Genomic DNA, 27,472 nt, shown 5'->3' with positions numbered 1-27,472 from the left:
TCATACAATCTGAAAGGGCTCAGCTTACTGACATTTACTTAGATTTAAGGTTGATATAAAGCAGAGCATGAAAAAATAAATAAGAAAACCTAAGGTAAATCCACATGAATTTTACAATTCCAAAATTAAAGAAACAGTTGAGTTATTGTAAACTATACAAAACAAAAGGTTCAGTTGCTCCAATACCTCCCCCTCCAGCCACAAATTAAAAAGAGTGCATCCACAAATCGGCCTAACTTGTTTCATTGTGCAAAACTACAATTTTTCTTCATAAGTAGTCAAAAAAAGTGCAATAACACTAGGCCTGCATCTATTTATAGAAGCTACATTTAACACTAGGCTTGTGCATATTTGTAGGTACTACAGCACCACAAGGCTTGTCCCTCTGCTTATAGATACTACATTAACAGTAAGCTTGCATCTACTTATGAATTCTACATTACCAGGCTGCATGCCTCTTTATTTACAGATATGGCATTAATACTAGGCAAGTTGCTCTCTGTTTATAGATACTACTATGTGATCAGTAGCCCTCTGAACTTCCCTACTATTTCTCCTAAGCTGCCAATATGCCATCCTACTTGCTCTTCCTCCTCCTTGTATCTGCACTCTTAAGACTGACTGAACTGTCATCTTCTCTGACTCATTCTGTCTCAGCACCTCAGAACTATGGAGCCCCTCAGCCTAGGGCATTAGTTCATTAATTTAAAAATAACAAGGAACCCACAGCAAGATTACACTCTCAGTGACTACTTGCTGATGTGTGCACTGGAAGAATGGACACATTGGTCCCGATATTAGTGGGGAGGCAGGATGGCAGCGGGGGCACGGGGGGCGATTGGGCGCATGGCAAACCCACATGAACCAGACTTACCGTTTCTGACACAATCGTTAATTGATAGTGGTTAACGGCCTCTCCGGGTTTTGCGCCCAGCAGCTAGCCTGATTGACAGGCTGGCTGCCATTAGGAGCTGTAACACGACGGGGGGGAGGCAGGAAAGAGAGAGAGCCAGACGTCATCCGGCACTGGACTGGAAGACTAGGGAGAGGTGGGGGAAGAGAATGGAAGATCCGGCGCTGGACTGGAAGAAGATGGGGGTGGTGGGGGGGAGGAAGATCGGGAGGGTGAGATCAGGGGAAGATCGGGAGGGTGAAGAGGGGGACATCAGAGCGGGAGACATTGGACATCGGAGCAGGTTTCAAAGGTAGGTGCACTTAGTGCTTTCACTTTATTGCATGTTTTTTAATTTAATTTATTTTGTTTCTTTTTCCCTGATCCGGTCCTTCACACCTGGTTTCATGCCAGGCGTGAATCTGAAGCGGTGGGCAAGCCGCCCAGATAAGTTAAAAATCTTTCTAATCCCTTCATCTATCACAGGTAAAATGCCTTAAGTACTTCAATGAGGTACATTTGGCTCTTTAACTGTCATCCCACCTTTAATTGCTGGAGGGACTTCCGTTTTCGGGTCGCCTGCGTGCACATAGGTGGGTCCCTGGGAAACGCTGAAGCTGGCGGGTTGGAGCAGGCTTCCGAACCCGGATGGGATTTGCGTGATTTTCGGAGCCCCCCCCACCACCTGCATTTGCCTCCTAAAATCACCCCCATGGAGTCCATTCCAGGTAAGCTACCATTCCTCCCATTTGAAATAAAATTGTACATACAGGGCTTTAGATCCTTAAGCAGCAAAGTGGGATTAGGCTAGGTGGCTCATGTAGAGATAAATACCAGTATAGACTTGGTGGGCTGAATGGCCTGTTTTGTGCTGTAACATTCTATGATTTAGAACTTAGGAGCAAGAATGAAAAGCTCAGAAAAGTACCAAACATAATAGTATCAATTACATAGAGGCAAGAAAAGTTGTAATGGAAAGAGAAATCTGAATTAAGAGGTGAGAGTGTGATTGCTTATCACAGGATATACTTTTTCTTGCATCTTGACCAAGAGTGTGAGAGTGGTCCTAGAAGAGCCTCCCCAGATATGGGAGGTGGTGATGATTTCCTCTGTATGGTATGTGTAATAAAATTATAAACTCATTCTTTATAAACCGGTTTATGATTCTGTTACTGATAGCGCACAGAACAAATCCCCCCACACCCCCAAGGTTTTATAGTGCAAGAGAACTCAAATATATATAATTAAATGTTTCTCTTGATGGGGAAAAGAACTTGTGCGCTAAATGCCTTTCATTACTTTAAATTAAAAAATTAATATAAATAATTTAAAAAATCATATCGCTGGAGAGGGACAAGTCCTGCTATTATTAGGTCCTATTTGCAGTTTTAGCATAGCATTAGAGCCGTAAAAACAATTAGAAAATAGGCTGGTGGAGTGCACTGACTGGTGATCCGCTCCAAAAGCGACTGGCCTGCTCCCTCCCTAGAGTCCAGCCATTTTTTTTGGGAGGCGAGAGGGAGAAGTAAATGTTACAAAATGGACACAAGCCTATTTTGTACTTGCTTTGGGTGCAATTAGCATTTGTAGCTGAAAACAGAGTGGGAAAATTGGGCCCTAAGTGATTTGTGAACTACTGTGGTCAGGCGTGGGGATAGGGTAGACTGACCCAAACTCCTTATACCAGTGGAGAACACCAAAACATCTCACTATAATAGGGGTAAAGCAAATAATAGAGCTAATTATTGTGTCAGTTTATATTATAGAAATTCAATCAGTGCTTACTCATTCTAAAGTTGCATATGCCCCATAAATTAAAACTGTTTGTGTCAGGAGTACTCATTATTCAAACAAAATGCACTTTTGGGAAAATAATAAAAAACACTTTTGCTTCAATTTGGGGAATAAAATATTTAAAAATAGCCAAATTCTCATTTGTGGGTTAACTGAGCAGGGTCTATCTTGGCCACACTCAAGAAAGCCCAAAGCTTTCATACAAATTAGGCTTTGGATTTCTATTTTACATGCAGTCTGGAAACTTGGTTGGCTTGTAAATGAAATTAAATTAATTTCTATTATTTTAAAATATTTTGCCTCCCAAACAAAATCAAAAGCAACTTTCTTCATTTGCACAAGTGCCTTACTGAGGCAAGCGCTGGATTTCAATTGTGGGGTCACTCTCTGTGTACATGTGCAATCTGACGCCAAATAGTTAAACCCACGCTAGGTAATGAGGGATACCTAGCAATCAATGGCAAAACTATATCACAATCAATCAGATGACTTTGTGCACTGGAGTTTAAGTTTGTGCAATGTAGGAAATATCAAAATGCTCAAAACAAACTAGATTTTAATCTTCAGTTTCTCTGTAATTTTTATTTTAACTGATAGTTGTTTATTTTAAAATTTAAAAGTACACACTGCATTCTTGATGAATGGTGAAGTTCAGAAAAGTCTGTTTCTGCTTTTATGACAGAGAACTAGTGAGCTTTATTTGGTTACCTGAAAGTTAGTCCAGAGCTTTATAAGAATGTAATGCACCATGAAGGGAACTTAAAGTACTCGACTGAAAAAAATAACCCACTTCAGTATAAGTTTCAGTTCAGCGAATAGATAGGTTAACATTTTAACCTGGGTGTAAAGCTGGCATCAGAATGGTATTTAAAGCATTTACTGTTTTTAATCTTGGTTTCCAGCAGTTGTAGTTTTTTCTTTTCATCTCTAAGTTTCATCTCCCTTTATTTGTCAGAGAGCAGACAAGGTTTTTTTTTGGAAGCCTGATGCTACATGCCTTTAATTGCAGCTTGTTTCAAAAGTCTCTTTTATATATATGACAAACTACGATTGACAGGAATTTAAATAATTTTAGATAAATTGATGGGCTGGTTAGATTTCAATGCAACACAATAAGGTTAGGTTAATCACCCCAACAAATTCTTTTAGTGTTTTGCACCTGAAGCAATCAGTTTCCCTTCTGAAATTTTGACAGCTCGGCTTTATAGCTTAAATATTCATGCTATTTGTCGATGTTATATTACAATAAATTAGTTGGGCAAAAAATTATAATTGAATCTGCAATTATGAGAAACATTCATCCTGGAGTAAATGTTTAAATAAGGATTTATTTAAAATTCTAGAAGGTGTCAATTTAAAAAAAAACATTTTTTTTTAATTTGCAACTGCAGCTTCCAAGTCAAACAAGCATTTAAATCCTTGATGAGTTGTCTGCATCTGAATGAAAATGTTCAGGGCAAGTAGTGTCAATAATATGGATTATATGCAAAAAAAAAAGGAAGAAACCTTGGTACATGCCGCTTCAGGGATTGTCCTGCATTGACTCCAATTAGTACTCGACATCTATTCAGCAAACTTTTATTTTTCATTAAATTAGAGCCACATTAAGACCAAAAACATTTTTAGGCAGCAACAGAGGGGACTAACCTCCCAGAGGCTAGTGTCAGTTTTCAGCATAAATTCCCGTTAATTTTTTTCCCGACAGGAAAAAGGAAAAAAAAAACCTATATATTGTATTCAAAACGGAGCAGTTGCTTAAAATAACTTGGGGAATGAAAGTGTGCTATCAATCAAAACAGCATCTGCCGGCGGTTGTATAAACAGAAGATCAAATAAGATGTCTTCAAGGATTTTCAGTGTGAACCGTAAAAAACTTCATTAACTTCTGACAAAGAATGCAAATTAATCACAACATGGGGTGAAATGAAATTAAAGACTCTTTTCTAATCAATGACAAAGCAGGATGAAATATTCCGAGCCTCTTATTGTGAGGGATGTTTACAGCGTACTAGGGGAAGCCAAAATGTAAGGTTTGAGTACAGTTCCACCTATGGCGGCTATTTAGGCCCCCCCAGAGCTATCTGCTTACAAGGAGTACATACATAGCACTGATACACAAACACACTAATCATCCAAATCTCAGGTGCATCCAATTTGTTATTCACACTCTCGGTGCCAGCAAAAAATGCGTGGTGCAGACAGATGCACCAGGAACCTTAACTGACAGTTTTGGCCTCCGGAAGTGCGATCACTACAGCAAAATCTAGTACAGCCTCCAGGTGAAATGTCTGGAGCTCCATATGGAGCAGGGAAAATTAACAACAAGATGAAAATCACTACTGCAGCAGGGAGTCTGAATTTAAAAAAAATGAAATTTAAAGATGAAGAAAGAGAAGTAATAAATTAATGGGGTGTGAAAACATTCAAAGCTTTACAATACCAGGGGCACTATTTGCACAGAAGTTATTTTTACTTCGGGTCATTTCAATGTAATTTATTAACCCGGCCTGGTTTCACAGCCTAAGAGAAGTCAGTCATTTTTTTTCCTCCTTTTTTTTTTTGAAAAGAAAAGCAAAATTTCTTATACTTGCACCAGTAGATCCAGTAAATCATATATGTAATATTCAATCAATCATACACTTGGTTAATATGCAGACTTGCATCAACCAGCTTAGAAGCTGTATAACATGCAACAGTCACTGAAAATCCTTCAAAAATAGACACAAGAGTCAGTGTCATTGGCATAATTTTTAAAAACTTTGGTGGGGAGGGACCAGAAAATATCAGCAAGAGGAGCAAATCCGAGCTGATTATTCAATAACCACGTTTGTGACACATACGCATAATCTAACCATGCATATATTTGTATGTGTAATACAATTCTTATTTGCATAATAATAACAAGTTAATGGATGCTCAAAGAGTGTAGGCCGACAACACTTTTAAATCAGACAAGCCCAAGGCCGTTCAGTCTATACAGACCACGGCCTGAGGGGGAGGGGGGAGGGGGGAGCTGGGGAGGAAAGAGGGGAAAATGGTTTCCAAAGCATTGGAAAGATAGGATATTTCAATTTAACACTGCAGCTTTATTTGTATGTGGCACAAACTTTCAAGATTGCTCCCTTGCACCTTCATACATAGGGATGAATGTCATGGTGGCAAAAGCCAGTAATGAACAATCTTACCTGAGGATATGGAAACCTCCCAAGAGCAAGCTGCAAAAGGAAATAATATTTGTCTAGTTATGGATCTGCATGTGGGGCATAGTCCCACTGTAAGACAAGAGCTTGCGTTCTACCATTAAAAAAACCCAAGTCAAATATTGACTTCACAATTTTATTTTCAAAAACACTTTTAAAATGCAAAACTTTTAAAAAGGTCATTTATACACAGGTCTAATATTGGATTTTAGTTTAATCATGGATAAATTCCTACACTGAGCTATTTTAAAAGAAAAGGGAACACAGAGCATAGTGTGTAATCTTCTAAGAAATAGCCTGCAGATATCTCACTGTACTAAATGTGCTTCAGATTTAATGAAGCTCTAATGTCCTTCTTAATTTTTCCTGTTTCAGTATCACCAGGGGTTGAAAGAGGCTGTATCTCCAGAAGGATGCGGCCCTGATGAAAATTATCAACCACCGTTCCGCTTCTGAGTCCAAATCACAGCTTTCGCAGACACATGAATTCATTTTTTTCTGTGCTATATAGGAACAGTGCAAGTTTTATGTTTCAGTGAAAGTGGGTAAAAGAGGCTTCAATATCATTAAAGCATCTGATGCCACAGACCATTTCCTGGAATGTGAATAGCTAACTAGAGTGCATTATGGGATAATGTAAGAATCACTTCAGGAAAACAAAATACTTTGTTGTTGAATGCTTTTAAGATCATTACTGTATAAGTAATAAGAAATGAGTGGAGTTTTGTGTGTTGTGGCTGAGAGCACCCCATGTTAAGATTAAACAATTTAGGCCACTAATGTGTGCTCTTGGTCATTAGTATTTAGCAAATCTGGAAATTCAAACCAATACATTATCACTGGACGATCATGTCAGAAAATGCCTTTCATTTTTCTGTAACTTTTACATCTCTGAAGTCAGACATCCAGTGCGCAGGGGCATCTCTGACATCGCAAATTATTTGTTGTTCATTCTCCTGTTCTTCGCAAGTGCTCATATAGTCATAAATAGTATTATCATTAGGTTATTCAGTGTATATAGCATGCAATGGAGATAGGTGGAGAATTACAGTTAAACCAATATGTTTTTACCAATTCTGTCGCCTTCTTCCTCCTTTGAAGACACTAACTCCCGCTGGGGTAGAATTCCACAGGAACTCTCTGGTATCTTACCCAAATGGCCATTCTACATATCAAAGCCCAGGCAGTGAATGTTGGCAGGCTATTCAATGGTTGGGGAAAAAAGCACGGCCTAATAGCCAAACATGATTCTTTCCTCACCCGACCCATGCACATAGGCACTTTCCAGCAGAAGATACATTGGATAGCAATATGGGATCCCTGACTGATTTTCCTTTCTCCATCTAAGGGTGCTGAGGCCAACCATAGCCCCCCTACTGCCACCCAGGCTGAGATTAGATAATGCAGTGCAAACTGCAAATCGAACCAGGTTTGCATAGCTCAATTGCACAATGCCTTTACCAATTAAGGTATGGAGGAAGCCAATTTGCTTTACTGTTGTGAAATTCTTGTGTGTTACTCTTAATTTGTTATCTAAAACTGCTTCCATGATAAGATTTGTAACCACTATTATACCCTATTATATAGCTCAAAATGTTCTCGAGACATAATCCGTATTCAGATGCACAAAGTCTATAATCGGAATGTTGAGTGTTTTTCACACTTCAAGGGTACAAACTGTGAAAATTTCACCCACTCACCAATCCAATAATACCATTATAGAACATAAACGGGTGTGGGAAGATGATTGTGGCCGGGGGGAGGGGGTGGGGGATGGGGGAGGTGGCTGTGTGCTTGCTGAGATAGATGTTAAAGTTCCCACAGCACTATTTAAAGAAGGTAGTTTTCAGAGGGTCCTGGCCAATACTCCTCCCTCAGTCACCACCTAACAAAAATAAATCAACTGGTCATTTAGCCCATTGTTGGTTGAGGGATTTTGCCGTGATCAAAATGACTGTGTTTGCCAATAAAACTGTAGGTGCACTTTCAAAGTAATTCATTATATATGAGCTGCGTTGGGAGTTTCTGAAACCCCGATAAAATGTGATACAAGTCTTTCTTTCCTTCTGGTCATGTGCAACAGCCAGCCAACAGCAAACATTTTTAATTTACCCGCACTTTTTTCACACTATCTTTGTCCTACCTCATTAGATTTGCTTATGTTGCATTGGCACATGAATTAATCCCAGGCCTGTGTTAATACTTCTGTTGCATCAGCTAGGAGGAAATACACAAGAGGTTTACTCACCTTGATGACTTCTTTCCCATGGGGAAAGGTGCTTTGACCACTATCTTGTCCCTTTTTCAAATGCTGAGCTAAGAATAGGGCACTGTGGGCTTTTGAGCTGCTTTCAAAAATGGTTACATTTTATATTGTTGAACCTCAAATGTCTATCTATAAGAAATCTTATGTCGGTGTGTACTGCCCATCAATTTTTTCCATTATAAATTCCTATGTCCAGATTTATAATGGAAACTGCCTATGTTAAACTGTTGCACTGTAACTATACCCCCGATCAGCAGAAGCACTGCAGCATCACCACTGGCGGCAGGGTGCAAATACATCGTGACAAGTTCACATGAGCAGTTTGCACTGTAAATGTGGACAAAGGAATTTATGATGGTAATATATAAAAATGACAGACTGTGTGACTTTAAAATGGGCACTGAAATACGTCCACATGCCCTGGTCTAATTATCCCGTCCTCTACCCCTGATTCACCTGAAGACTACACTTGGTCTTGACTCTCCACGTGCAATGCTGCGGAAGGTTAATGTTAAAATAATAAAGATGAAATGTTTAGCATGTATTTATGTCTAACAAATTTTCATGCATATTTCTGTGCTACATTTTTAAAAGAAAAAGCCACTCTGACCTGTAACTGACCTGAGCATTTAACTGATGTGAGGAAGGCACAGAAAATACTTTCTAATTGACTTCAGGAGTCACAGTGTCAACCTTGGCTCAGTTGGTAGCATTCTCGCTTCTACATCAGAAGGTTCAAGCCCCATTCCAGGATTTGAGCATAATCTAAACTGACACTTCAGTGGAGTACCATCAGAGATGCTGTCTTTTGGATGAGATGTCAAACCAAGGTCTTGTCTGCTTTCTCAGGTAGCACTATTTGAAGAAGAGCAGAGATCTCCCAGTGTCCTGCCCAACATTTATCCCTCAACCAACACTATCAAAAATAGTTCAACTTATCTCATTATTGTTCGTGGGACCTTGCTGTGCATAAATTAGCTTCTGTATTTGCCTACAAAACAGCAGTGACTACACTTCAAAAATAACTCACTGGCTGTGAATGTAAATAAAAGTCTTGCATCTAGTATGCATCTGTCACACTCCAGACATCACATTTTGTTACAGATGTAAAACGATCTTTGAAAAGAGAGAAAGAAAACCATTTATTGACCTGGAGCCTACAATTTACAACCAATTACAACTGCCCTTTAATTGACCTCTGAGTTATGTAGAGCAATGGCCTTAAAGGCACAGCCCAAGTTAACAGCTAAATATCACACCAGTGTTCCACCAGTGAACAATGCCATAAGAAATCTGCTAGTATTACATAAAATTACAGTTGGCTCAGATAATGTCAGGCTCTGCAACACAACCTGATGTTTAAATAGCAGCCAAATGTGTTACCTACAAAATATCAAAGGCTTTTTAACAGACAAAATATCGTAGAAAATAAATAAGGGTAAATGTTTGCAACAGTTCAAGAGACTTAAAAAGTTTCTCCTAGCTAGCTTTATAAGGAACAGCAAAAGCTGAAAATATATGGTCAAAGTCAGGAACAAACTGGAAACAATTTCCTTGTATCAGGAATGTGCTCACACCAGAGTTGCATATTTTGATCTATTAAGATGGAGAATATGCCACTCTCTGGTATTTAACTATTACAATTTTACAAGCTTATTATAGAAAGCTAGTTCAGAAAGATAATAATTGCAAAAATAACTTTTAAAAATGGCAGCTGTTAAATAATCTTTTGTGTGATTTCATTTGCTCTCTTAAGGTGAAGGGTGTTAGAGCTGGGGAATAGAATACTTTCCATTTCAGACACTGAGAGTAACTACCAATTATTTCCAGGTCAGGCATAGCACAGGTACATGCGAAGTAAAGACCTCTCAACTCTGTCCCAACAATGTGTCTCAGCTCCAATATCAGAAGAGCACCCCTGACTGCACCAGGGTGACATTATTTCACTTTCCAGACCATCTATGACCTCTCAGTGAGATTGCCAATTTAGTGTCAATTAATGCCGAATATGCCCCCACCTTATGGAGAATTTTTGAAGATTTTAATATGGTAATTTATATATCACATATACACATACTAGTTCAGTGAAATGGCACAATATTTAAATTGCTTGTTCAAGTCTCTGTCAAGCCAACATATCATATTTAATATTTCAGAGTAGGGATGTGATTTATTACTAATCCCAAATCAATTCTCTTATCTTCCTAGTGTGGTAAAATCCAAATGGATTTAAAAGCCTTCGTTTCTCTGAAGTGAAAACAAGATGCTTGTGAGGTTAACTTGACAACAAAAGGTCATGGCAGTCTAGAAAGTACAGAGCCAACTTGAAGTGGTGCTTCTATTAAATGTGCAGGATTTACAGGGGAAGCACAAGAAAGCATTACAAATTAATTTAATCTTCAGCAGCTAGTTCTCAGCTGCACTTGAGAAAACTGTCCAGGGCTTAAGAGCAAAGCCTTGAAAGGGCTCTGTGTGAGAGTGGCTTCAATTTTTAATGTATAACAGCCATTAGCTGATAACCTATGGAATCTTCACCCCTGTGAATCAGCACAAATGCAAGTAACAAAGTGATGAAGTGACACATTTGCTTCATGTTTGGAACCACAGAGGGAGGTGGATCACTAATACCCCATCATGGCTAGGAAGAAATATGCCCTAATCACCTCAGAGATACCTTTCGTACAATCAAAATTACTTCATGACTGAATTAGCTATGCAGCTTCTTTAAAAACATTAAAAAATATGCTTTTGCGCTGTAATTAAAAAATAAATCTACGGCCTGTTTTTTTTTTACAAGGTGCTGCTGTGCACTTTATTTGGGATAGGGGAAGAAAAATACTTGCCTCGTAGCCTAACTGTATAAACTGAGATTGCATCTGAGTGTAATAGAATGGAGGTCTCAACCTCTGTAAATTGTATGTATCTAAACTAACACTTATTGCCGTTCGTATGCAGCTAAGCTCTAAGCTCCAACCAGTATAGGGTTACATCCCAGTGCAGCATGCAGATAAATCATTCTGGAATATTACTTCAGCAAAGTTTAGCCACGACTGGAGCATATGTGCTTCCGAGCCACTGAAGCAAGTGACCATAAAATACACTAATTACTGGAAGTTATGGTCAGTGAGTGATTGATAGCCCTCTGCGAGGCAACTTCCTCATTTCTGCTCCTATGACAGGGCTCATCCGGCACATGGCAATTATTAATTCATGACCCTCCCCTAAGGCACAAGTACCTTTACTCTTCTCATTCCCCTACTTCCAATGTTACTGCACACTGCAATTAACGGCAGACCACGATTTCATCAGTGTTTTGGCACCTCTGGAAGACGGTGCACCATTGCACTATTTTGAATGTTTGGCATATATCCCTGGCTTTATTGTAATGTATCATTTTGAATCTTGTTGCTGCCAAGTTAATTTTAACACAGGCTTCTTTTTGCAATTTTTTTTAACCTTTTGATCTACATAAGGCTGGCACTTGCAAAAGAGGCTTGACAGTTATTTTGTTTATTGCTGCCCCCAAATGTTAATGTAGATGGCCTCTAGTCGAACAGCTGCTGTTAATAGCATGGCCATAGCTATGTATTACAGGCATCTGCTACACTGTGGCACTGTGTCGCCAAGAGAATTTTAACCCTTTCTGTACAAGGTTTACTTACTCTTCTGTCAAGACCACAATCAAAGATTATATTTCAACCAAGGACTTTGTAATGACTGCTGCTGTTATTTTGAAATAAAAAATATAAAGTGGGTTGTAATTATTAGGAGTTATCAAATGCATATGATCTCAGGCAGGGCAGCAGTACAATTATAATTAGCCTCAGCATCCTTATGGGCAAGGTATCAGAGAATGCAACGTACCTATAGCACCGTACCCCATCTACTAAAATATGGACATATTTTAACAGCAATTACTCTTCCATTTTCAGCTGTAATTAGTAGGTAACTTATCATAATGTGATCAGATGAGATGTGAGAAGGCACAAATCCCTAACACAGTTGTGTGTTTGAAGAACTTAATTTAAAATTGTGAAAGCAATGCTGCATGTTTCCTTAAAGGGACCATGTGCTGATAGTCTAGTATTGGCCACAGTGAAGGTACGGCATGCAAGCTTCATTCTGGAACAGGGGCAAACTTTTGAGTTCATTAAAAGTACTGTATTGGTTATCGCCTTGAGGTTTAATTAACTCTCTGTCCCCTATTCCTCAACAGAACCTTTGCGTTTGTGCACTATATTTAGCCAGAGCCAACTTAGTAGATGATTAAAATCTACCAAGATATTAAAAGGACCAATCTTCTTTTAAAAAAATTCTATTCAATTTATTAATTTTTTGTTAAAAACAACGATACTTACTGTCATATCTCCCCAGGGTAATTAAAATGATTTTTTTTTCTTAAAAAGGCAATTCTGAATAGGCTTCAGATAGTGATTCTGCCTCACTCGGATCTGAGGGCAGGTAGATGGGAGCATACAGTTGTTCAGAGGAGTAAGCCATTTGGCCCATCAGGTCTGCAGACCATTTTTATTAGGCATGGCAGCTCTCTTTTTAAGACAAATTCCCTCCCTTTTCTCCATATCCCTTGATAATGGTGGTCCTACCCTACCTGCCCCACAACCTCCACTCAGTGGCTAAATCCAAAATGTTAGCAATATGGACTAGGAAGATCCGAGGTTTGATCTGTGATCTGTAACCGATCTTATCTGGGTTGATGGTGGATGCTAGAATTTGCCTCAGCAACCCTGATGCTTCTTGTGCCTGATTGCTGTTCAGGGACTAAAAGTGTGTGTATGTCAATAAGCACAGCTTCAGGCTGGGCTTGGTTTGTATTGGAAGTAGACCCACAATAAAAATCGAACAGAGCACCAACACATCCAAACTCACACAAGAAGAACTGTCACTTGGTCAAGGTACCGCAGGGTTTCTGGTGCGTGTGGAGCCATACCACAGCATGAATCAGCACATTCAAGAGGGGTAAGGGGGGAAAAAAAAAATCCAAGAAAAGGAAAATGGTACTCGTAGGGTAAAGGGAGAAGTTACTCTGCAATTAATGTTTTTGTTGAAAACAGCACTTTTTCAACACAATTTATCTGGCAGATTGTCAGTGACAGAATTGCAACATTATTGATTCAACTGCTAAAGCTATATTAAGGAACACTGCCATTTTAAACAAACCCCAGATAGAACATACCATATTGCTGCAAAACAACAATGACTGACTGCACTTCAAAAGTATTTCATTGGCTATGAAGTGCTTTGGGACATCATGAAGACATGAAAAGTGCTAAATAAATGCAAGTTCTTTCTTTGTATGCTGAGAAATTTCTAGGAAATACCTTACATTTTCACAAACACACTAAGCACAGTAGGTGTACAATGATAAAAAGTATCATTGGGTGCAGACTGATGGCAGATTGCGCCGGTGTTGGGAACCAGCCTGTAATAATGGTAACCACTGTAGCACAGGGTAGTATCTGTTCTATGTGTAAATTCTCTATTGTAATATGGCTTCTGCTTGTATTGAATACCAGAAAGAACCTGCCAGAGACAGAGCTAGTAAGTTAAAGCTATTCCCTCAAATCTCCACCGCTCTTCTCTTTTTATTTTCTTCCTAAAATGTATGCTTGCATTCATCAAGAGGAGGATATTAGTGGCAGGGAATGGAACATTTCTGTACCATGACCAAATCAAATTTGGAAATGGCATGGTCTTGATGCACAGTATAACTCTCTCTACACTGCTTGAATTGAAACATCAAAAATGCACCCCCCTAAAGCAATGTTGTCCAATAGGAACCACTGACTAGCCACAACTGTGGCTACGGCGACACGGTTTTGGCCACGTGCTCTAATTTTATTGGAAAACATTTTACATACACTCACACAATACTGGTAAATGTACTTCACGTGTATATTTATTTAACAAATATCTACCACCATTCAATAACCAAGGAAGTAAAGCACTCACAACCATCAAAAAACACTCATACTTTGCTTCCGTCTTACCATTATACCAACAAACACACAAAAAGGTTAAAGTACACGTGCATACGCAATATGAATATGAGGATTGCATTCATGTGCCCAACGACTGTGTCTATTACTCACTTTTTATTTACTAATCAGAAATGCAATTCATCACATCCTGATTCCCAATTCGCCACATGTGGCTAGTAGCTAACATAGCGGACAACACTGCCCTAAAGTGCCAGGATGACACTACCCCCTCTCATGACCATCACTGCGGGCTAAGTGACAATGCCAATTTAATTATAATTATGAAGCGTTTCAAGCTACAGCACTCACATCCACTCTGGGTTGAAGAAAATCCTAAACCCAATTCAAGGAGGGACATTACAGCTAGCAGAGCTGACTTGCATGCTAAGCTGCGAGTGTACTAACCTACAACAACTTGCGTTTATATAGCGCCTTTAACGTAGTAAAACATCCCAAGGTGCTTCACAGGAGCGATTTTCAAACAAAATTTGACACCGAGCCACATAAGGAGATATTAGGACAGGTGGTAGCTTTTAAGGGGCATCTTAATGGAGGGGAGAGAGGGAGAAAGACTGAGATGTTTAGGGACCTACTGCTCCTCTTCCACAAACTCACCTTTCGATTTTATTGTGACCACCTCTTTTATTCAATTTAAAGTGACCACCTCTCAAAACCAACACACAAATCAAACTGTCATCGGAAGAATTCATTAATAGGTATTAGATATTTTATGTAAAAATTGAAGTTGAATGCATAGTTCTTGTTCTTAACTTGTTCAGTGAAAACAAGCCAATGCTAATGATATGACATTGAAAAACCCAGGCCAAAAAAAAAATGCAAAGGTGAATTGCAAATATTACAATCTTAGCATTGTGTTAATCAGCACAAACATTCTTTTCTGTCAGGTCATCGGGAAGAAATCTATTTATACCTGCACTACCATACATTACATCAAGCCTACATCATCAAAAAGCACACATATACTCAATCAAATTTAACGGAGTACATTTAAAATTATTGATCTGTACATTTAGATAAAGCAGTAACCTTTCAATAGTTATTGTTATTTTTAAAATACAGTAATGAGGTTGTTGTGATTTTTGTTCAACTATCAGTTTTACAAATTCACGTGTGTATCATTTGCTATGCAAAATCAATGTTAGTGAACAGCCATGTTTGGCCTGGCTGATTATCAAAACTTGACGGTAATCAGGTGTCATATAGAATGGGCTTCTTGCCAATTTGATATAATACTGAGAGTAAATAAGGGCTTTTACTAAAATAGATTTTAAAAACATTTATAGGAAAAACAGTTGGAAATGCCACACAAATGACAGATTTTCCTGTAATCACAGGGATAAAGTTCAGCATAAATTTATCAGTGGACAACAAACTACTTTGCATTAGAGTTAGATGGGGAATTTAACCTGGTTGCTGGCTTTCAATATACCCCATGGTAAACAGTCAGTTACCAGTATTTTGGAAGCCTTTGTGTTTAGCATTTTTAACACTGGAAATAGCACTGCATTACTCATATTGAGTTTTAACATGATGCATTGCGAGTGATTTACTACGGATACCTGTTTGGGACTGTCCTGCTTAAGCAGAGCGAGCAGACCTGAATTATACTACTAACACTGCATTACTCTCTGGCTAGGTAAAGTGACAGATGTCTGCATAAGTATTAATGCATACACACGCAAAGCGATGCTCACCAGCATTCAAATAATGGTTAAATTTCATTTTAGTGAAGTGTTGACACGTCAGAACTTATAAAAGTTCATTTTTAAGCAGTTTAATGTAGCCAAAAGACAACTGACATGTCAACACATCAGATGCCCTTATACTGTAGCTGGTTCAGAACCGAAGTATTGCAAAGCCATCTCCTTGAGATGTCATGTGGTTTGGTAGAATCTGATTTGGCTGACTTCCCTCCCAAGTTACATTACACAGTTTATGTTGATACAAAGCTGAAATCACTTCATTTTGATACAATCTCTGCAGTGTAAATGCCGTGTTGCACAACATAACTCACCCAGTGGCACCAGTAATCATAACCAATTCATGCCCACAGTATCACATTGCAGAAACTGGTGCCACTGAATGGTTAATTTGTAGAAACTGCCGGTGCCCAATGTGGATCCTTTATTAAATAACCAAAGTTAAATCTCTTATATTTTGTATATTATATAATAAAGCACTGTCTCCCTTGTTTAAAAGTAATAATACAAATTAAATTTCCAAAAAAATATTCTGTTAATATAAATTTTAAAATTCAAGTCATGTATAGGGACCACCCTCAAAGACAATGAATTGCTTTTGTCCAATACAAAGTACGGAGGCTTTTTTCTTTCTTCTTGTATTTTGTTACCAGCCAACAACGCTTGTTTAAAAAAAATGACAATTTATTTGCTTTGAGTTAACAGAGTTGGTTTAAACATCCATAAATCAAATGGATAAGAATAATTTATGACTTTTGGCAGCAAGAGACAGAAAAGGTTTCAAAACCTGCTCACAAAAAATTAAATAATAAAAAAAAATCATAGGATTAATGTCCTCATTAGACTCAATGACTAACAGTAACCTTGAGGTGTTTTTTTTGCAAAGGATGGGAGGGTTAGACACAGTATTGTAACTACACACAATAATAGCAAGAGGGAATGCTTCAAATCATACATAAAGGAGTTTCTTCCAGTTATACAGCAAGTGTCATCAGCAAGGCTCCTTTTAAAAATTACTGAGCATTTTTGCCCCTGTAATGTGGTTGGGATGGCTTTCAAGCCTCGTTTGAAATATGGACTGTACAGACATCATTTGCATCATTAAAACACTACTGATGTCACAGCCCATGATAATAATGCAGTAAATGCAAAAAATGTCACTCAGCTCTCCCAGCAGTATGTCACAACTGAGCAATTGAGATTCTGAAGTGAAAATGACACTGATCCTCTCTCAATGTTTTTTGCCTACTTCTATTGATTTTTAATTTTATTTTTGTTTAAATCCAACAGTGTCATTAGCGCACATTAAACAAAAATGAGGGGAAAAAAGGCAGAAAACATATTTCTTGGTTAAGAGTTTCATTATTTTAAATGGGGTATGAACAGCAAGACTACCCTTTGAACTGAAAAAAATTCCTTTATTTTAGTTTCTCATCTTTTCACCCGCCCTGCCTAGAAGATACTGATTCTTGTTGGTATGCAATCCCATGGGAGCACTACAGCTCCCAATGAGGTACTCAGAAAGGTGTTATCCGGTGTAGCAGTAAGCCACACAGACTAGAGGGTTCAATTCCAAGTCCGAGTTGGCTCACCTCAGCACCCTTGGACTGGAAAAAGGAAAAATCAATTCTTGCTCCCGAATGCTATTCAGTGACACTTGCTGGAAAGATAGCCTTGTGTGAATGCAGGGTGAGGAAAGGATCAGGCCAAGCTGTGATGCCGCCTGCCTGTTGAATAGCCTGTTAACACTCATCATATCGACTCAGAAATAAAGAATGGTCATTTGGCAGGGCACTGGAGGGCTGTAGTGCTCCCATGGGATTGCATACCAACAAGAATCAGTATCTTCTAGGCAGGGCGGGTGAAAAGATGAGAAACTAAAATAAAGGAATTTTTTTAAATGAGAAGAAATTTATTTTCTTGAACATCTTCTGCATATATCAAGACAACCAGTAGTGAACATCTGTTCAAAAACATGAACATATATAAATGCGGACACACGACGTATAGACATTCCACAAATTCACATTATTAATTATATAGGAAATAAACAACCTGATGTTGCCGTTCAACTTGTTCTTACATTTTCTAAAATGAATCACTTGGTACACCATGCATTCAACTATCGCACTTCAACTGGTAGTAGCTGATATAATGGAATTAACACTAACACAGTGTGTCTATTATCTCTCTACCTCAATTGCTGGTGTTACTTTGACGGCAGTGACCTTGTCAGTCTTTTTTTGCCTGTTACTCACCTATCTCAAGACACATTTTTTTCCTTGCTGAAACCTTTGTCCTTGCCTACTCCACTCACTGTATCACTCAAACCGCTTCAATAAAAAAACATCATGTTGAAGGGGCCCTCTGAGGAACATCTGACATGCCAATTAACAAAATACAACAAAGCCAAATTGTTCTGTGCACCTTACTCCGGAGACGATGGCTTGTGACAAAAATTAAGGGGTAGAGAGTGAACAAGGACTGTAAAGATAAAATAGACACAGGAGAGGTTTACTGGCATATTTGATACTTTCAGTTAAATCAAATGCTTCATTTGAATTTCTTTAGAAAAAAAATAAACCAATCTCAGCATTACACACACAGGGATTAGATGGGGGAATAAAACAGGAAAAAACAATGGCCAAGAGAAACTATTAAATAAATAACAGCCACTGTTGTCACAAAAGCCTAGAAATTACTGTTTGCAAATAGTAGGTGATGTACACTTAGGGGCCAATTTTCCAAGTTTGTGCTACTGATGGGGGGGTTGGGGGGGGGGGTGCGGGGTTTGCTTGCCAGCTGCACATATCGGAAAAAGGCTGGTGGACAGAAAATCACGGGTGGTGCGCCCGTGGTTTCCTGATAAGTCTGAATGGAAGGTGAAGTGTGAACCTCGAAGATTGCCCCCTCAATGCATTTGTACCACATTCCTCTGTCCGCTATTTTAATGGAGGGTTAAACTATTTAAAATAAATGGGTTAATGTCACTATTAAAAATAATAGGAATGCCACAAAAATGCATTAAGTGTTCTGTACATGAATATCACAAACCATCATTTCTAGGCTCAAGGTTTTCACTAAAAGCATAACGGTGGGTCTGAGAAATGTTTGTACTGTATCTATTTGAACTGTGAAAATCACCAACTGTACAATAATAGATTTTGTCTTGAACTTGAAAATCATTACATCCAGAATGGAAATACTATGTACCATATGTATAGATGTAATAATGCTCTTAACTCTAAATATAAAGGGGCCAGTGTGGTAGAACAATGCACTGGCTGGTGAGACACAGGTTCGATACACTAAGGCTGGTGGTTAGATATTGGTCATTGGCAATAGGATGAATTTCAGGTGATGAATTAAGGAAAATCACACAAGAAGGGTATTGGCGCAACATTTTGGTTAAAATGACATTTTTCCTGCATTATATTGGTACCAATATGCCAATTAAATCTGGTGACTAAAGTGACATCTAACCAAAGCAATTCGGCATTTGAGTGGGTTATGTTTACAGTCTGCCCCGGGGCATTTTCCTATGAGCACTTTCTTTTTTCCACTGATTTTCTTCTCTCGTTGTTGCACAGTCCTTATGTGTCAGAAGACCGGGGCCAGGTGATCGACTCGGAAGGGACCTATGACGTCGCTTCTGGCCAGCTGCCAGGAGATGGCACAAGAGCAACATGGTGGAAGCTCCCAGTCTAATTTTCTCTCTCTCCTCACAGGGTTGGCATCTAGCCTCAACTCAGGAGCTCCCTGCAAGTAGCATAGCTGAGATGGCATAATGGGGAATGGATCTGTCTCACCCCTATGGCATTGCATGTAGTGCCCCAACACACAGCCTCTGTTATGGGGTAAGTTCTTACATGCAAAACATTATGCTGTTTTTTCTCTTTACAGATTCTGATTGACCGTCTGCATATTTTCAGCATTTGTTTATTACATTGTCATACCAGTGACCTCAGAAACCCTTGAGGTTAGATCATTACTGTATTCTTGTTTCTGGCACACCACTTTTTCTTTCATTACAGCAAGATATTGTGGTTCTTCTCATGCAAGTTCCTAATCACAGGTGGGCTGTCAGGAATAAGTTCAGACAAAAAACTGGAGGCCTATTTGATGGGTTGTACTCATCCCCCACCCAGCAGCTAGCTAACAAAGTGACATAGGTATAGGCCTAGAAACAGGGATGCTTGCCTGCCTACTGAGTCTGGGAATTTTATAAGGCAAAAAATATAAACCAAAAATAAAGCAAGAAAATCATTTTAAAGTATATTAATTCAAACATATAAAACAGTTTTCAATTATAATTCAACTGTCATGAAAGAGGACCCGGATTATTGGCTGATCTGAATGGACCAAATGCTCTCTCCTTGTTCCTACTTTCCTATATATTCATTCTTGTATCTTGCTTAATTAAAGAAATGCAGAATGCAGCAAATACATAGAATAGTCGGTAACTTGGATCTGCTTTATTCCAATTGATCAATTAATTCTGAAAGCATTGTAAAGCTTTAAAAAAAACAAATTGACCTATTAACCTTTTGTTAGAAAACAAATATTATAGTATATAATGGGTTGCACATGTTCACTGTGATGGTAAATGTCCACTTTTTAAAATGTTAGACTTGTTCCCCCACCTCAATATTCAACAATCGTGATAGCTACCATTGTTAGGGCCCATCTGAGGGAGTGAACACGCTACACTGCGACAGCAAAACTCCAGCAATTTACATAGTACATGATTTTGAGCAAGAGAAGGCCATTGTCCATCTGGCTTACCCTTCCAAACTACTCATCAGTTTCCTTACCATTATTCTGGAACTAATAGCCTTTTTGTTCCCTTTCTTAATAGGAATTCATCTAGTCTTTAGTTAAAACTTGTGGCTTTTTGGTCTGCCATCGCAGCTTGTGTTCTATTTCCCTTTTACTAAAAAAATGTTGCCTAAACTTCCAATTTTTCTGACACCCTTAATTTTAGCATTTCCAAGTCCTTGCATCCTGTGCCTCGCAGAACTTTTCTCAATCCAAATTCTCCATACTCATGAAAATCTTAGTCCTCTATTAAGTCTTCACACATTCCTCCTCTCTACAGGGTACAAAGTATCTCCCAGGATAGACAATCTTTCCTCATAAGTTAGCTGTCCTCCGCTGGACCCCCTCCAATAGCTCTACATCTTTCCAGTAATAGAAAGACCATAGGTTAAACAAAGCACTTCAAATGGGGTCTCATGAAAGCTAGATACAATTTCAACATCACCTTACTTACAAGTCACATTCTTAGTCATACATTCGAACATTCTATTTACTTTCTTTCGATTGCAAACACTGCAACCTAGGTTCTAATGACCTATTCATCAAAATCCCCAGGTCTCTTTTCTGCTGTTACCTCAAGCACATTACCATTTAATATTTAATCAACATTCAAACTTTCTCTACTGAATATCATGACTTTACAACTATCCATGCTCCATCTGCCACCTCGCTGCCCACGGCCTAGCCAGTTCAGGTCTGTTTAGATTATTGCACATTGATTAAGATCTTTGGCCACAGCACCCAATTTACTAATACCATCTGACTTTTTGACTAAGGCTACACCCATTTAACATATTTCCTGATTTTTATATATACAATATATATATATGTCTGTCCATGATTTTACTTCTCAATTTCTTTTTATGTTTGAGATGAAGAATGCAGGCTCGGTGAAGGGTATTTTGCTCTTGTGTAAAGTCCTTACTGCAGATTTCTATGGAAATTCCTGGATAGATAGAATTCTGGTTAAGAGTAATTAAATGATTAATTCAAGATGCTTGGATGATGTCTCAAACAAACACGATCGAAGCTTGGGTAGTTTATGTATGAAATCAAAACCAGGATTTTTTTTTTAAACTCACTACTAACCAGTGCTCTCTTAGGAGATATGTACTATAGGCTCAATAAAATGAAAAAGAAATGGTAATGAAAGTTAAAAGTAGTGCTGATTGAAGACTATTCCATATCAGTGTAGAATAACACCACCTCAAGACTCGCAGGAGAATATAACGAGGTATGTCCCTAGAAAGCAAAATTATATCGTATGTATTCTTAACAATGTGTGCAAGGTCCCAAAAGGTTGTAGCGACAAATACGTTAGAATTTAAACTGGAGTAAAATAGAGAATGTGGCGTTTTACCTCATTTTCATAAATATTCATTGTCATAAAGATTTTAAATAAAAAGATATTTTATACCTGAACTTGTTTTAATTACCGCACATTATATTATCTGAATGGCTCAGCCATCCAGCTGAACCAATTCAATGCAATAAAAACAATAGAGCTCCTTACATATCCCATTGTGGGAGCTACAATATATGAAAAAAGTAAATCACAATTTACACCAGAAAGCATATTGAGCCTGAATATCAAATCACTGCATTGCTCCTAGTTTGAGCACATATGTGGAAATTATAAATCGTTAATAGGGGCTTGCCTTAGGATCATAAATAGGCACTTAACATTAATTAGTATTTTAAATAAATGCTTCCTTTAACGTGATTTATGAAGACAAGAAACATGCTGAAAACAGACTTGGAAGGCGAACTTCTGGCTATTTCTCGCCTAGGAATTGTAATCAATCTATTAGTCTGACGGAATGTAATTGCCTAATTTAATTTCAGAAGAATATGAACTCACTCACCAATGGACAGCAATATACAAAACAAATTCAAGTAGTGCAATGCTACAGAATAAGCAAAGCTGAAATGTAGCTGTTCAGCTCTTTATAGAGTCCTATTAGGGCATCTAAATTACTAATAACCACCATTTTGTGTCAGTTGAATAGAACAGTATCACAAAATTACCATGTACAATACACAGTGTAAGTATGCAGACACATCAGTGAACTGAAGTGTAGTATTCTTTTAACTGAAGGGTTCAATGCCCTTCAATAAATTGAAACATCAGGAAATGAACTCGAGATACACCAGATACCTGCCACATATGTCTAGCTGTTCCAAATTAAGGTTTTGAACTACTGACAGACATTACAAGTAATGCAAAATCCATGAGTAAATTTCATTCTATTTGCTTATTTTCTCTTAAGATTTACATTATACATTGGTTGTAACTTGCCATGCATCATGTTAGTAAGTGTTTTTCTATGACATTGACCTTTTGGGCTTGAATTTCAATCCAGTCCAAAATAAAAATTTCCCCTCCCTGGTTTCTAATGGTGCGATGTGAAATGGGGCTAGGTAGTCTTGCATCTCATGCAATGGGATATACATTAAATCTTTCATCTCCAGGTTGCCTCTGACCTTACTGTTAAAAACAAAATCATTGACATCAGAAGATTATTAGAGGCAGTTGTGAACTGCATAATCCTGGTTAATGTTACTGCAAGATAATGCGTTGTATTATTGTATATTAAAATAAGAAAAAAATAAATTTCATTTATATAGTGCCTTATCACATCTCTTAGGACATCCCAAAGTGCTCCACATACAACAAATAACTTTGAAATGCAGTCACCGTTGTTGCATAGGAGAATAACTATGGGTACACCAAGAATTCAGAAATCATGAGTTTGGTCAGATTCCCGTGCCTAATTTTGGAATTAGAGGCCTATGGTTTCTGGCACTGTCCACAAATGCATTGCAGATAGTGCCATAAATTTGCTGGAGTACTCATTCTAGATTCTGGGTGTTGAAACAGAGAATCAGCTTATGCTGAGCTAATGCACCTCTTAGTAGGCTGCGTGACCGAATCAGCAATTTTCTCGTCCTAAACGGAAGGCTCTGACTCACACTAGGGCATGGATGCACAGACACTCGCAGCCCTGCTGTGATTTACCTAAGTAGGCATTCTTTAGGCACGAGCTAAGTGAGAGAGTCAGGTGATTTGTTCACCTCAGTAGAACCCTATTGCACATTTTAAGGAGAAAAGAGTAAATAAATGTCAGAAGAAGGAAGACAAAATTCTTCTTGTTCTTAAGATGTAATAGGTAACCAGATATGTTCACCAACCTCCATAAATGAGATCCCAAAACTCCACACATCTGAATGTATTCCATATTGTTCACCTGCTATCCTTTCAGGCTGCAAAAGGAAGATAATAAATCTTTAAGGGCTGCATTTCTGAACCATAATCAAAAATCTAACTAAATGGATTTCATTTTATGTATTTGCACTTCAGCTTAATAATAACCTGAATTAGAAAGGTTGAATACCTCCTTCCATTTAATAAACAAAAGAAAAGCTTTACCCGCCTTCTCTTGAGGAATCCACCTGCAGTTAGTTTCCTCATGAGACAGGGCAAGGAGCAAACCCACTCGCAACCGCCTCCAATGCTGTTCTTAAACTGGACACTAGCAGGTACATGAAAGGATCCCTCTGATTGTACCCTCATCTTCATGAGGAACTGGCAAGCAAGGATGGAATCACAACCACAAATCTGCTCCACATTATACAGCAGAGACAGTGAAGGTAAGGGTTTTAATGAAGAATCTACATAGCATTCATTTAATATTTCCACATAAAACTCCTAATACATTCCATCAATGGTAATCAATATGATGCTCTAAATGTGATATAAATTTCACTCACAAGCCAAGATATTAAAAAAAGGGGATTAATAGGTCCAATTTTTACTTTTCAATATCACTGTCGTCATACTACACCACTGGAGGAGGAGTGATGATAGTAAAAATAGTTACTTTGTGATAAAATCAGTGGTTCATTAACGATTTAAGGCTAGTTTGCTGAATCTGACTTGTTTGTTCTTTGTAAAGGAAAAATCTAAGCCACAACCACAAAAGGCTCTCAGATTTCAAGAGAAGGGGTCAAATTCAACCCTTAGTTGCAAGCCAAGCAATGGCAAATAATGCCCATTTATTGTTTGCAAGCAAATTATTAAAAGTATTTAAGTAAGTGAACAGGATGCCTGGGCAGTGATAAAAAAATCAAATTAAATCTGGTGTTTTACAAGAAGAATGAGAAAACATGCAACGAGTTTTAATTATAGGTTCTCCCACTACAGAGAGAGTACCTTCAAAACCTAATTTACATTAACCTTCAGGTTATATGATTAAATAAAGCAGTTTTTCCCATTCAATTACACAGCGATAATTGGCTATAATCAACAGTAATGAAGGGCAAAAGGGTAACCCAATAAGTGCAAAACTACATTTTAAGTTCTTTAGAAGTATTAAAAGCAAAACACTCAACAATCAATTGTTAAATGGAAGAGTGAGGGGTTTTAACACCTTCAATTATCCTTCAATTTTCTTGTACAAAACCTTTGCCTGAAGAGAGGTTGCATTTCCAGTGGTATTCGGCGCTGTTTGCAAGTGATTTTCTAATCCAAATCCAATCTGAATTTGGCTGATTCTATTCTCCCTCTATCCCCTAATTTTTATCCAGATCAGATCAGTTCACAGTTCAGTTGCTAGCTCCAGCCACATTTGTTTTAGGTTAAGTGTGGTGCTAGTGCCGCTGCCTCCCCTCACACAGGTTTTATACAGCCGGTGGCAAACCCAAAGTAAACCAGTCAAATTTGGCAGCTGGGAACACCCCCTTTTTTAAGTCTAGTTTTCTTGGGTGGTGCCCTTAGTTAAACCAGCAATTTTATATTTACATTTTACACTGCTGGCCATGTGAGATCAGTGCACCAGGCACTAGGATGGTGTTAGTGGCACTAGGACCGTTGATGTGCAATGTAAAAGCAGCTTTAGTCAATTTAAAATGAGTACACCACCACTGACCACCTGAAGCACTTTATAAAAATGATGGCATTGTATATAAACTTAAAAATATATAATAAATCTTAATTTTGGATTTGGAGGCCTATATTTGAATCTGGCATTACACAAAAGTATAAGAATGTACAGGAAATGAGTAAGGAAGGATTATAGTAGGTAGGTCCCATATGGAGGCAGCACCCACATGATGGGGAATGGCCTCCTTCTCTGCTTACATTTTTATAATAATTTGGATTTGCCCAATGGGTTTAATCTCACATAGCCAGCTCCATTTCTATTACATGGATCATCATCAAAGTGTGTTCATATTCTGTCAATAGCTTGGAGGAAGCAAAAAACACTGAATCCCTGAGCATCAGCAAAACAGTTTCCATTGTGAATCGGGCAGTTACTGGGGCATCAAAAAAAAAAATCAACCTCAGCTATTGTGGTCTTGATCTAAACTATTACCATTCTCTAATTTGAGGATGAACACATGATCCTCTCCCAGGCCTTTCAACAACTCCCTCCTGAGCTGCCCACTAAGAGTTGCATAAGCCTAGCCTCTCCCTACAGTTTTTCCTTTCACTGTGGAAAACACCTTACCTACATTTGGAGCATCTCGCCAGAAGCACAGCTGAGATCAGGAATTTGGCATGTGGGGAATCACAAGTACACAATTCATATCCACTCCAATGCACTGTTAGTACACACCCTCAAGAATATTTCTTTTCAAACTAACTGCAGCCCTGGTTTACACTGCAAGTAATTTTGGACCAGTAAAGACTTTGGGAGAAAAGACATTCAAAAAGCTACCGTATTAATGCCTGACATGAATGCTTTATTGTTAGTCAAAAATCACCAAGGTTATACATAGGCATCCATTTTTCAGACTTTCTAACCTGCATACAACCATTATAATGTGATTAGTCCACGAGACTAATAATACATTCCTTTATACATATAAGAGAGCACTGATTTTAAAAAAAGTATCTTCTGTGCAGTTTTAGCGAAATGATTAAAAATAGTAATATAAAATAAGCATCTGTTAGGTTTACTTGATACAACACTATTCAAGAATGTACTCAAAGAAAACCCCAGCAATTCGATTAATGGGCAAGGATGTTTTTAAGCTGGATTTTCATGAGCTACTCTTCATTCAAAGCAAAAAATAAATTCCATCCAATTAAGACAGTGCTGCAAAAGCCCATCATATAAAAAGGGACTTATGCGTTTGATGTAAGCTTTACAGACTTGTCCAGCTGAGCTTTTTTCTGGCTTTTTTCCTTCAATAAACTATATTAAGATTAGGTTGTTAGAAAGACAATATTCTTAGTACTTGCATAAATGGACAGTGATAGAAAATATCACTCTTAATGAACACATTTCTATGCATAATACTTAGGACTGAAGTCTAATTAAACACCCTAAAAGATTTGGCACCATCTAACTATTAAATAGAGATTTGGGGTCAGCTAGCCTATCGGTGCAGTGCACTAACATGATTCTCCTATGTAGTATTGGGATACAGCTTTGTGCCCAAGGCTCCCCAGTGAGCTTTCCTACCCCACCAGATTTTTGACAGATTGTCAGATGAATGCCCAGACACAATTTGTTTCTTCACAAGGAGGAAAGAAAATTTGCTTTTTTCTTTTCTTTTCAATTTTCTCCCCATCCCTCCTGAAGGCCCTGACACTACTAAGGTGTAGTTCCATAGGCAGTAGTCACCCTCAAGTACCTCACCCAAAGCTTCTTAACCGTGGGGAGACATCACAGTTGAGTCCAAACTTGTCCTCGCCCAACTTCCACACATGTAGTGGTCGTTAGATAGTGATCAGGAGTGGGAATCATGAATGATTTTCCTCTCTGTACACCGGG

At 38.3% G+C, this 27,472-nt stretch overlaps 1 protein-coding gene across 7 annotated transcripts in view; it reads right to left on the bottom strand.

Annotated features, from left to right (window-relative positions):
* Window positions 1-27,472, bottom strand: part of map2k5 (mitogen-activated protein kinase kinase 5) — a 241,979-nt gene that overhangs the window by 53,720 nt on the left and 160,787 nt on the right. For 5 of the 7 annotated variants that reach the window (XM_067971342.1, XM_067971343.1, XM_067971344.1 and 2 more), the window contains 2 exons: window positions 23,883-23,954; window positions 5,872-5,901 (listed from right to left, as the gene is read on the bottom strand). In XM_067971342.1, coding sequence (XP_067827443.1) covers window positions 5,872-5,901; window positions 23,883-23,954 — 102 coding nt within the window. The remainder of the gene's footprint in view (window positions 1-5,871; window positions 5,902-23,882; window positions 23,955-27,472) is intronic. The other 2 variants (XM_067971345.1, XM_067971346.1) reach the window with 1 other exon arrangement.

Source organism: Heptranchias perlo, chromosome 34 (assembly GCF_035084215.1).
Source record: "Heptranchias perlo isolate sHepPer1 chromosome 34, sHepPer1.hap1, whole genome shotgun sequence".
Taxonomy (NCBI): domain Eukaryota; kingdom Metazoa; phylum Chordata; class Chondrichthyes; order Hexanchiformes; family Hexanchidae; genus Heptranchias; species Heptranchias perlo.
This window is presented reverse-complemented; position numbering and strand designations above follow the sequence as displayed.